General features: G+C 40.3%; 1 protein-coding gene across 2 annotated transcripts; it reads left to right on the top strand.

Annotated features, from left to right (window-relative positions):
- The first annotated feature begins 1,305 nt into the window (after positions 1 to 1,305).
- LOC107304379 lies at positions 1,306 to 4,167 on the top strand. Of its 2 annotated transcripts, none has more exons than XM_015838244.1 (3): positions 1,306 to 1,520; positions 2,914 to 3,413; positions 3,631 to 4,167. In XM_015838244.1, the coding sequence occupies exons 2-3, from the start codon at positions 2,914 to 2,916 to the stop codon at positions 3,848 to 3,850; spliced, it is 720 nt and encodes a 239-aa protein (XP_015693730.1). In that variant the 5' UTR covers positions 1,306 to 1,520; the 3' UTR covers positions 3,851 to 4,167. The 2 variants fall into 2 exon arrangements, with proteins under 2 accessions (XP_015693730.1, XP_015693731.1); XM_015838245.2 differs by lacking the exon at positions 1,306 to 1,520 and adding an exon at positions 1,646 to 1,927.
- Positions 4,168 to 13,081: the final 8,914 nt, after the last annotated feature.

Raw genomic sequence — 13,081 nt, 5'->3', positions numbered from 1 at the left:
CAGTTTGCGAGTTTCCTGTTATACTTTAATGAAACCACAGTTTTCTATTTTAATTCTTCTTAGTAACTACGACAACAAAATACTAGTACTCCCTATTCCAAACATTTTTAGTCTACAACCTATTATCACGTAATTAAAGACCGTAGCATTTTACTGTAGCGCAATAAAAGGCTCCTCAAGGTATAGTCTATACAACCTATTACGACGTAAAAAAAGTTTGTTAACTGGTTGAGACTTGAATATCATCAGTTAAAAACTATTCCCTCCGTCTTGACGTCGTTGATTTTTTTATACACGTTTATATCTTATTTAATAAATTACATAATTATTATTTATTTTATATCATTTCATTTATTGTTAAATATACTTTTATGAATATATATATATATATATATAACTTTACATATTTTATAAAAAAATAAGTAAGATGAATAGTCGTGTATAGGAAAAATTAAAAGCGTTAGACGGAGTGAATGTGTTATTTGTCTACTGAACATGATTGATGACGCTTGTTTTCTAGTGTGGACAAATTACCTAACTCAAATATGCACGTACTGCAGCGACGGTTTTTACAGATGTGTGTTTTGATTAAACTAATTATGAAGGGTCTATATGGCAAGCTAGCAGAAATGTGTCTCTATTTTCCCGTTTCTACTTATGTTTATAAATCAAAATTTAAATTTTAGCTTTAAATTTAAAGTTGATTTTAGGATTTCCTTACTAAAGTTTATTTTTTTAGCATTGATTTTTAGATAGCTAAGAATACGTATATAAAAGTTTTATTCATAAATTATTTTTTATTTGTAAATATGTCGTAGCGATCTAAAAGCTAAGCCATATTTCTTGAGCGCTAATTGTTAGGCTACGCGAATATTTTAGGGTTCTGAAGGAGACTCAAGTTTAAGAAATATGAGTGGAATACAAACTATGCTACTATTGATCAGATTTTTTTAACATGTACATAAAACTCAAAAGAGTGATTAGATAAATTGTCACGTTTATTTACAAGACTACATCTTATCGACTCTAGTATTATCTTGTTTCATATTATGGCTGAACAATTCTACAGCTAACTAGCTTGGGAATTTCATCCAAGAGATAACAAAATACACATCAAATTCAACACCCCAACCAGCTGAGATATCAACAAAAAACCCCAAAAACCCCATTTTGCCGGTACAAAACCAACGCAAGTCCGAGGCTCCACACTGGCCGTGGGATCTCGAGGTGGACGGCTGAGATCGCTCTAGGCCCCGTGAGTCTTACGACGCAAGGAAACGCCGATGCGAGGAAGGCTATCTCGTCTCGTCCTCTTCTCCACCTTCTCCGCGCGCGACGGCGGCGGCGCGATCGCAACTCGGCATTGTCCACTCCTCCGATCCTCCCTCCCCCCTTCCGTCGCGCCGCTACCTCGTCTCGTCGCCGGCCCCGTCCGTCTCTCCGCTCGATCCCCTCCCTCCTCCTCCACCGCGAGCGATCGATTCGATTCGGCCACAGCCCCCGGGTGCTCTCATCCCAAGGTACGCACGCAGCGGGGGCGACTCCCTCGATGCATTCGCTCATGTGCTGTGTTCCTCGCGTGTTCGATCTGTTCGGGACGTGTGTGTTATGCGTGCGTGTCGAGCTTCGATTTGGGTGAGAGGGTTTAGATGGCAAAGCTCGTAAGAAGAAACTGCTGAGCAGAGATTCTGGGGTTTATTTCGATAAACCTTGGTTGGAGACAATTTGTTGCTCACCTCGTTTTCTCGATTTCGGTGCCTCTCTTCTCGAGCTAGTGGCTGACGCATGTGTCTTCCCGGGCGAGGCGTGGAGAGGGCGATGATCCCGCTGCCTGGAATTTGAAAGGGGATCAGGGGAACTTCCGCTCAGGAAGGAAAGAGGAGGGGAAGGGGAAGACGAAGAACGGGAATGTGGGTCTCACAGGAATGTATGATCTTGTGTTTTGTTTCACCCATGGGCATGTGGTATTGAGAAATTTCCTTAAAACTATATTGTCTTGTACTATTGAAAATCTATGCAAATCAGTTAATGTGCGGCCTGATTGCTTCTGGCGTAACTCATTTCCCCGTTTGGTGTTATGGGTTTTGTTCTACTCCATCCGTTTCACAATATAAGACTTTATAGCCTTGCCTAGATTATATGGTTCACATGGATGCTAATAAATCTAGACATATATATAAATTGTATACATTTATCAATTGATGAATTTAGGCCAGGCTAGAAAGTTAGAACAGAGGTAGTAGTAGTTATGCACGTGATTCTGTCAACTGTTTGCATTATATTTTGCTATAATACTGTTGCTGACTTGCTGTGCCAGAGTCAGGTTCATGAAGATTTCGATATAATTGTAGAACCAGCTGTTGTATAATGTATATATTATATTTGTGACTGACGAGTATTCCTTATGTTTTTCTAACTATGAAAGCTGGAATGTTGTCTCTTATGGGTAAAAAAATTGCAAGGCATGCGCCATTCTTTATGCGAATCATTATCTTTACAAGATCATTTATGTCAATATTACTGTCAGCATTTCCAGTAGTTTTGTTTATATAGATTCCACTCGGTTACTATTTATCTATCTAAATTTCACTATACTACTTCTGATCTGCGCACTTTGTGATTTGTGCTGTTTACTGCTGCATCTGCATGCAAAATCTTCTCTAAGTTCACGACTTATTTATACTAATTACTGCTGGCTTCAGCCATAAACTCTGAAATCTGGCAGTTTAAGGTACATCATAATCCAATTGGCCTATATGTATGTGGTGGTTGTTAGCTAATTGTTTGCTGATGTTTGTCACAGCAGCTAAATTACTGCCATCTTCCAGCTCTACGCCTATCAATTTCCATGTATAGTTAGTTGTCTTGTCGTGGTTTCTCACAAATTTGTTTTGGTGGTTTATGTACATGCAGATGCAGATCTTTGTGAAGACTCTCACCGGGAAAACCATCACCCTTGAGGTTGAGTCCTCAGATACTATTGATAATGTCAAGGCCAAAATCCAGGACAAGGAGGGCATTCCACCGGATGAGCAGCGCTTGATCTTTGCCGGGAAACAGCTTGAGGATGGCCGCCTCCTCTCAGATTATAATATCCAGAAGGAGTCTACCCTGCACCTCGTGCTCCGCCTCCGTGGTGGCCAGCGTGTCGATGTCAACAGGGTGAATGAAGCCCCTAATATTGGTGCGCAGGAACTTGACCCGTCAGCACTAGGGACCATGCTGTTTAGTGCCACCATGTTGATTGTGGCTAGTCAGGAAAACATGCCATGGTCTCTGTTGCTTCTCACGTTGGTGACCTGGTTCGTTGGCTGCCTCAGGCTCTACGGTTTCAAAATAAGTTTTCCAGTATATTATCATCGACGCAGAGGCAACCACAGCACACGTGCAGAAGCACCAGTGAACACAAGCCGGTAAGACATGAAACTTTCAGCATACCGCAGTTTCTTTTGTTGCAAACCATCCTATAAAAGTAGCAGGAAAAGCAGTAGTCATAACTTATTGAATATTTTGGACCTTAGTATGCCATAATGTTCCTATTTCACATAGAATATATCGACTACCTTCATACAAAATTCATGTGTTGCCCTTAAATTACTCGAAAACTTATATTACTCTTACGACGTGCAGTGATGGAATGGTGAATGATGTGGAGATGGAGAACGGCATTCCGGATGAGGGAAGTCTGGCCCGGAGCGGCTACATCCTGATGACAGTGTCGGTGTTGGCCACGTGGTCTGGCTTCGTCGATGAACCAGTGCGGGTCTTCCTGGCTTTCCTGCTTCTGCTGCTTGGGTGCGGCTTTCTTTACGGCGCCATGCTCGCACCGTCCAAGCCCAAGACGACTTGATCGATCCCAAGCAATTCCTTCACGAGATGATTACAACAATTTTGGGTATTGTTAGTCTCTCATACTTGTCATTTAAACGTATTGTGTGTCTTAAACATCTGTATGTAGCTACTCCGATGTTTTACTATTAGCTAAACTTCTTGTCTATGTATCAAATTTAGAAAAAGAAGTGTGTGTGTGTATAGTGTGTGCCAGGCCCAGGTGATTCATAGAACATAAATCACGTTTGTATATTTATGCCTCGTGCGCATATAACCTGTCTAAAATGCACTGTTATGTTCATATATCCCTCCTGATATTTCACATATTACTGCATGTCAAACTACATTTCATCCTCTTGATTTCTACAAGTGACTTAAATTTTGCTCCCGTTTTAGTTAATCATGTTCACCAAATAACATTTGTTTAGTGTATATCACTTCGTAGGAGGCTCGTTTCTGCCAAATGGAGATGAGAGAGTTCTCTTCTTTTCAAAAATATATATATAATGTTCACTGCATCCTGGTGTGTGGTGGGCCATGGATCCTCGCCCACGGGCCGTTGGCCCACAGAAATCGGCACACCCGGTCTTCCGGCCTATTTGGCCCATTGGGCTGTTGTTGTTGGCGCTTGTCCCGGACGTTCAGCTCGGTTGGGCCTACAGGTTCAGTTTCTGAATCTGAAAAAAAAAAAGCCAGTGTCTGCATGGTATTCAGAATGCAGTGGATAGGATAGCGAGTGCATGGGATACTGCTACAATTCCTGCACTGCATTTGTTCAGAAAAAATTGAAGTACACTGCAGGTGCTGCTTTCAGATTTGAGTCACCACCCACCCAAAAAAATCGAGAGAAAAGGTTTCACTCCAATCATTAGCCATTACAAATTCTGCAGGAGAATGATGATGATGATGTGCTAGTACTAGCGACATTCAGCTTGGAGATCATTCATCATTGCCTTTTTTCTTTTTTAATCTCCACCACCACTCTTTCTCAACTTGAAGGAACGAGAACAAAAGTTTGATCGATGATAAAGAGCCAGGCTATACAGTTCTATCTCATAATAACTTTATTTTTTAGTTTTTATATGGCTCTTCGTCTTATTTAAAAAAATACGATTAATATTTTTATTGTTACTAGATGATAAAATATGAATAGTATTTTATGCGTGACTAATTTTTTTAAAGTTTTTGTATAAATTTTTTAAATAAAATGAATGGTCAAACGTTAGACACGAAAAATAAAATTATTATGGAACGGAGGCAGTAAAGCAGAATCGATTGCCTGCTCCAAAAGGAGGAACGATATGATCTCCTTGTTGAGGAAGAGAGACACTGCTAGCCATCCAAATCGGGCGGCCCTCTGAATGTTCAAAGATTTGGATCTTCACCCGCGCCGCAACTTAACAACCATCCACATATAGACCGAGCTATACTAGCTCATATGTAGAATCTAAGAAATAATTCCTCAATCCTAAAAGTGAATTTATTTTTAGCTTACGTTACACATACCAATATAAAGCTATGAAGACTAAAATGTCTTTTACTTTTCCAAACTGAAATACAATTATTTTTTATTTTTCTTCAAATATCAAGACACATATTCCCCGTTTTACCAATCCTCAACTATAAAAATAAAGTATTCATATAAGACGAATAAAGGGTTAAGTCTTCGTCGGAGAGAGGAATTAGTTTATAGGTTAAACATGTGTATCGTTGTTAGTGATTTACCCGCTTTGTCTCAAAACAAGTAAACTAAGATTGAATGTGATATATCCTGCCAATACGAATCTAGATACATCTATGTCCATATTTATACTCGCATATGTTTCATTTAGTCTCCGGGGTTTATTTATTTTGGGACATGTGGACCATAGGTTGACCTTTTTTTTTGTATTAGCGGTTTAATTAGAACTACTACAAAAATCCACTGTTAAATGACTCAGAATTCATAGACGGACAATGAGACCATCTGCACGACATACGGCACACGATCGATGCAAGCCGTAGACTCGATCGATCGTCGTACCTGTGGGTGTGGCAGCTACACCTACTGTTCGTAACCAGGAGGGCAAACGCGAAAGTGCAGGGGTTTGGAGGAGCACAGTGGTAGTAGCAGCTTTGAACGCAGCAGTACTAGTGGACAAAACATCGGTCAGAGCTCGCACGAAGCTCCACGCGATGCTACCCTCCTCTCCTCTCGCTGCCACGGATAGCATAGCTAGGCCGCTGCATGCAGCGAAGTGTACGTACTGCAACTCGCCTTCCATCCGCAGCAGTTTCACCGAGACGGCACAACACGAAATCTTGGGCCGGCGAGCGTCGTTGGATCGTGGCATGCATGCGTGCGTGCGTGCGTGCAACCATATGAGAGCAGAGATATAGTTGCAACTAGCGACGATAGACCCGTCAATAATAGAGCAAGTTCAACTAGTAGCTTTAATTTATCTATACAATAGTTATTTATAAACATATACTAAACATATGTTGTATAACTGTATTGTCTTATCTCTTATACATACATTATATTTTAATTTATACAGTAATTAGCTATAAATCTGTACCTCGTATATGCTCTAATTCAGTGGTTCATCTATCGGCTAGCTAGCTGCTACCCGCCTTTGCAGCCTACACGCACGCTCGTTGCTACTACTACATTTTCTAACCTACTACATTTTCTAACCTCGTTGCTGGATAGAGCAACCCTCGTGCTTTGTCCTGGTTGGACTGTTCGGCACCAACCATAGACTGTCCGAATATATAATATACTCGATCATCAACCTCCTCATATATAGGCCATGCCTGTTTCTGATTATGTATTGTGGAATTCCGTTGGCATATATGCTTCCAAGCTCCTAAAAAGTTACAGCTCATGCAAAAAAATAAATCAATATAAAAGTTTCTCAGCTGATTGTGAAGCTTTTTTTTCTCCCTTTGTACACAGTTAATTCAATCGTTTATATTCCTAAATAGTTGTCATATAATTGGATAATCTAAAAAAATGTTGTAAAAAAACAACACCATAACATGCGACTCCTTGTTAACGATAAATTTGAATATATATGCCAGAGATAGTAGTGCATCAAACCAGGCATTACTTCTCTTTCATATTATAAAATGTTTTAATCATTATCTTATTAATTCATGAATGAATCTATATTTGATCAAACTTTTTTATAATATAGAACAAGTGGAGTATAATAAGAGGGTGATTGTTTGGTTTTTTAATGTAAAACGACATACTTGCAAACAAAAAATAATTTGTGAATAATATATATATATGTGAATGTTTATTCTTAATTATCTAAAAAGTGAGGCTAAAAAATAAACTTCAACAAAAATACAAAATCAACTCTAAATTTAAGATCGGCTTATAAGATAAACCAAACGAAAAGATTGGGTTACAGGGTTCATGAAGTTGATAATTGATTGGTTAAGAGAAGCGTACTACTCTTACGCAATTTTGTCATGCGTGCGATCGTAGAATATGAGTACTCCACATTTTTCTGCTGTGTGAAACGTGCGGAAGAAACCAGTCAATGCACGCTATATATACCCAGATTGTTTAACCATCGCTTCTCGTGTATTATATCTATTTTATATTATAAGATGTTTTAAATTTTTCTAAATTTATATGGATGCTAATTAATTCGGACACATACAAATATACTCATTGATCAAAGATAAACCAAAACATATTATAATATGGAAGAAATAAAGTAACATCTTATAATACAATACATGCTGCGGTATGCTAGTGGAATACGTACCATATGATAATTAAGCATGTAACTTAACGTATTGTGGTTGTAATTAAGATCAATATATATTGCCACGTGAAGTCATCGTACGTACCGTCGAGATAACCGGGAGAGTAACTTGGAGATATGATTTTTAATCATGCAAGTAGCTGCAGGCAGTAGCATGCCTGAGAGAATTTTCTAAGGACAGTTGGGTGTTGGCATCTTAAACGGGGCCATCCTAATTAACAAGAATCCCCCGACAAACTGGCCGTAGTGGAAGGGCGCGAACTGCAGCTTACTGGTTAATTAGCACATTCGTACCGTACGTGCAGTCTTGTTTAAAATCTGACCGGCTGAATTGAAATTAACACTTCCAGCATGAATACCGATCGATCGATCCTTTTAAGGCCTAGTTTAGTTCTCAAAAATTTTCACCAAAAAACATCACATCAAATCTTTTAACGTCTAAATAGAGTATTAAATATAGATAAATCGAAAAACTAATTGCACGGTTATGTGAGAAATCATGAGATGAATCTTTTGAGCCTAATTAGTATATGATTAGCCATAAGTGCTACAGTAACCCACGTGCGCTAATCACGGATTAATTAGGCTCAAAAGATTTGTCTCGCGGTTTCCATGCCAGCCATGAAATTCGTTTTTTCATTTTTGTCTGAAAACCCTTTCCGATATCCGGTCAAACGTCTGATGTGACACGCAAACATTTTTATTTCACCAACTAAACACCCCCTAAAATCCAGAATGAGATGGAACGGGATCTCGTCTTGATCCGTCCCCTTGACGGTATCTCCAATTACAACGTGATGTTTGTTGCCGGCTGTATTCGGTTGGAGATAACTTATTTGGTGCGGAAAATGTACTGATCTATTAGTACATAATTAATTAATTATTAGTTATAAAAAAATGTAAAATGGATTAATATGATTTATTTAAAATAACTTTCCTATAAAAAATTTTTATAAAAACACACCATTTAACGGTTCAGCAAGCATGCGCGTGAAAAACACAAGAGAGCCTGGTTAATAATATGGGTAGTAGAACGCGATCGCCATCCTAGTATTTGTCCATCCACCCCAATGCGCTACTAGTCACTTCTCATAGCTCCACCCCTATCTACCGCACGTTGCTGCTAGGCATGTCACCGTACGATTTGATAAGCTATGGAGGCTCGTCGGTTGATAAGCTTGTTCCTAGGTTATCGGCCTGGTAGCAAAGAAACTTGCTGAACCAGGTGTTTGAGAAACAAAATAATGGCCAGCCGGCAGGGGCGGAACCAACCCCTTTTGCCAGGGTTAGTCAACCCCGACGAAATTCCTAAAATCTCTACTAAAACACTGCTTCGATCTATGATTCTATGTGCTATATATCTAATAAAGATGATCTCGGTGACACTTTTAGCCGATTTCGCCTCTGCCAGCCGGTGAGGCTAGATCCATGTCCCTCTCACTTCTTAGATATTGATTCTATTCGAGAAAGAAGGTCGAGGGAGGCTCGCTGAAGAAGAGGCAAGCGCCTCGTTGATGCCGCTAGACAAGGGGGAGAGGGTGTAAAAGAGGATCAACATTTTCAGAGGTGAGTATAACCATTTTTGGCCTAATACCTATGTGATGTTAGCCCTGATGCACATGAGTTTCAGCTGATATTTGATAGATAACAAATGTGATACTGGCATTGTACGAGTCGTCTTCTCCGGACGACGGCAAGGCTCATTCTCGTGTAACCGGACATATTAAATACATTGCATACATTGAAATAAACAACTTATTATAGAAGTTATCTATCTAGCCGTCTATATTTGACATGACAAAATCTACATACAACTACCGTCTAAATTGATATATACCATTACTGGGCTGCTTAAGACGGAAGCCGCCGCTTAGCAGTCTTGGATCCGGCCGTACGTACGTGCGCGGCTGCCATCCCTTCCAAATCCACGTCCTGAGGACCACCGACGACCATGCGTCCAAGTTCACCTGTTAGCTGCCTCTGCAGCTAAGCCACAAAACAACAATTATTCGATCTGTTAATAACTTACTGTTATTTGTTTGGAGCGATCAGTTTCTTCCTTCCCTTCTGAAACTGCTATTACCAGACCTGTTGACGTGGAGTTGAATATTACAAAGAAAGCAACATATTGTAATAGAGTAGAATGTGAACAGTAACACACGCTTGTATAGAATTTAGAATGTTGTGTAGGGATGGCCTATGTTATCTTACATAACCTTTTTTAAGTAAATTTTACAAAACCACACATAATTTGATCAAACAATTGAACACCTATATATTTTAAAGTTTGTATCACAAAACTACAAATCCAACCATAAGTTGTTCGCAAAACATGGATTCGACATCAATTTATAACAAAAGTACAGCTTCTTCAACTTTTTTTTAAAAAAAACAATAGTGATATGTATCAAAACTCAAAACATACGTAGTTCTTTGATACTTCACAAGTAATTGTACAATTCTGTTATATATGTGAGCTAAAAATATGTAATTTTATAATAAATTTGGTGGTTGGTCAATAGTTTTGTGATACGTGAACTCAAATATGTAACTTTGGGATAAATTTAGTGATTGGTTTGTACTTTTATGACACATATCCTTAAATATAAATTTTTACGGTAGTTGGATCAAAGTATCTATATTTTTGCAACGTCCACCCTTCCCACACATACCAATAAAAAACAAAATACTAAAATACTTTTCACTTATCAAATATTAATACAATTATCCTCCACTTTATCTTCTCCAATACATTTATTACTTGCTTTCGCAAACGTCGATGCAATGATTGTTTAAAAGGAACTTAAGCGGATGAATCAAATGATCAGAAAGTGAATCTAATCAATTTTAAATTTAGAAATTAATCATTGAAGTGCCTAGAATAATATCATAACATCTCCTTAGTTTATGTTTAAGAAATCATAAACATTTATATTTAGAACAGAGCTGCCATTGCTTTTCTGGTGAAAAACTAGCAGGAGGGGAGAAAAGCAGAGCCGGAGTACCTTGGGCCATACTACAGCTTGACAGAAATTAGGTCTTGTTTAGTTCCAAAATTTTTTTCAAAAACATCACATTGAATTTTTGGACACATAAATAAAGTATTAAATATAGATAAACCAAAAAACTAATTGCACAGTTATGAAAGAAATCTTGACATGAATCTTTTAAGCATAATTAGTCCATGATTAGCCATAAGTGCTACAGTAACTACCATGTGCTAATGACGGATTAATTAGGCTCAAAAGATTCGTCTAGTGGTTTCTAGGCTAGCGTGAAATTCTTTTTTCATGCATGTCCGAAAACTCATTTCGACATCCGATCTAACATTTAACGTGACACTTCTCCTAAAATTTTTTTTAATCTAAACACCACCTTAGCCGCAGGTGCAGCAAGCAAGACGCAAGCGGCAGCTAGCTGATCTGGCGGAGTAGAAGACTGTAGTATAACCGTTGTTAGCAGGGGTGCCATTAGTACCGGTGTACCACCCCCACGTACTTCTCTCCCTTTTTCTCCTATCGTGGCTACCGTTCGTTCGATTCACGAGGCCGTGTTTAGTTTCCGTAAACTTTTTTTTAAAACATATCGTATTTTTTACATTTAGATAAAACATTAAATATATATAAATATTAAAACTAATTACACAGTTATAGGAAAAATGGTGAGACAAATCTTTTGAGCTTAATTAGGACGTGATTAGTCATAAGTGCTACAGTAAATAACATTTACTAATGACGGATTAATTAGACTTAAAAGATTCGTCTCGCGGTTTTCAGGCATAATCTAAAATTTGTTTCGTAATTAAACTGCGTTTAATACTTTTAATTGTGTGTCGAAAACTTTGATGGGATGTTTTTGAAAAAAAAAATTGCAATCTGACCTCGATCGAGCAGCGCCTTTAATGCCTCATGCGGGCAGCAACTACTGCTAGCCGCTGTACCAGACCAGTACGCCATGCATTCCCTCCTCCTCGCCACCCGCCCCCATGTGCAACAGTGCACCTGTACGTACGTGCACACGCGCACACACACCTGACTCCGCACCACACAACTCGATCCGGCGCCGCTCAGGGTCTCCGGCCATGGTTAACCTACGTTCGATCGAGAGCAGAGGAAAAACGTCGCCTTCATGGACCAACCGGCCGGCCGGCGACCGATCCGTCGACATGCATGATGCACCCACGCACGCCTCGTCGTCGTGCATGGCGCTTTTGAAGCTGACGGCGACGACGCACGGTGGATCGACCGACAGCGGGAGGGATGGAGTGCATTGTGCTGCGTACGGCCGCTGACGCACAGTGCGTGGAGAGCGTCGGGGCGATTATATCTGCAGTGCACGCACGCTTGGCTGGTACTGCTACTGCTGCTAACTCCGGCCAGCCGCCGGCCATCACGGCGGATGCGCGGTTGGTCGCAAGCGTTTGTTGCCTTGCGCCGGTGGGCTCTCGCGGGCGGTCGACGCGACGTCTCCATGGTTGTGGCTGGCTGGCAGCCCGGCCGGCCCGCGCGTCCATCAATGCGTCCGTCGTCGTCGCCGCATGCATGCGCTCCTGCACGGCCTCCCAATTTAACCAAAATCACGGAGGAGGAGAGAGGAGAGGAGGTGCAGCTGCTGCCTGCCACTCCAGCTAGCTGGTGAAGTGACCGGTGAGGTGACGGCCTTTTTTTCGCCACCCCATGGAGGCGTGGAAAGAGTCACCGCTGCCAATGCCGCTGCTGCTGCATCGTCGTCTCTCTCTCTCTCTCTCCGGCTGTCTGCCATCACGCCCACGAGGTGGATGTCTACGTTCTGGGTCCCATGCACGCTCTCTCTCTCTCTCTCGGTTCTTGTCCATCACTGCTTGACTTCACCCTGCCCGTGGCCGCGGTAGTACTACCCATCGATCGACCGGCGCCGGAGCAGAGCCAGTGGTTAGCCTGGATTCTCGACAGATTTTACCGCCATGCTGGCGCCGACAGAATGGCCTCGTTACCCTATAAAAGTTTATCAAATTTGCTAAAATTTGGTGGGATGATTTATTATGTGTAAGAGTAACTTTTCTAAATTTTGATCAATTTCTACATGTGCGTCCCACGTATGTCTATTCTCTTATCCATTAGCTACCCAATTAAAGGATCTATTTGACCTCCACGGGTTAAATCCATTTCAAACCTAAAATCACCTACAAACATAGTCCATACCCATCCATCTGTCTTTATAACCCAACCCAATCCAATTCATTTGAAGTAACAATCCATTTGTACCCAATCAAAGACAATCCAAATTAAAACCCGACCTATTTAATCCATTTCCATCCAACCTATTAGCAGGCCTAGACAAGAGGGGAAGAAAAATAAACGGTTTCAGTTGTACCAGAAATACTCGTTGTATTCTTTTTTAATATTGACACGTGTGTAAATAAACGGGATTTTGTTATTTTCTTTTACAAATATTAAGTATAGCAACGGGACAAATTATTGTACAAATATGCTATTCTCTTTGATCCA

The sequence above is a fragment of the Oryza brachyantha genome, chromosome 6 (genome assembly GCF_000231095.2).
Source record: "Oryza brachyantha chromosome 6, ObraRS2, whole genome shotgun sequence".
Lineage (NCBI taxonomy): Eukaryota > Viridiplantae > Streptophyta > Magnoliopsida > Poales > Poaceae > Oryza > Oryza brachyantha.
The sequence above is the reverse complement of the archived record's forward strand: the minus strand, read 5'-3'. Positions and strand labels throughout refer to the sequence as shown.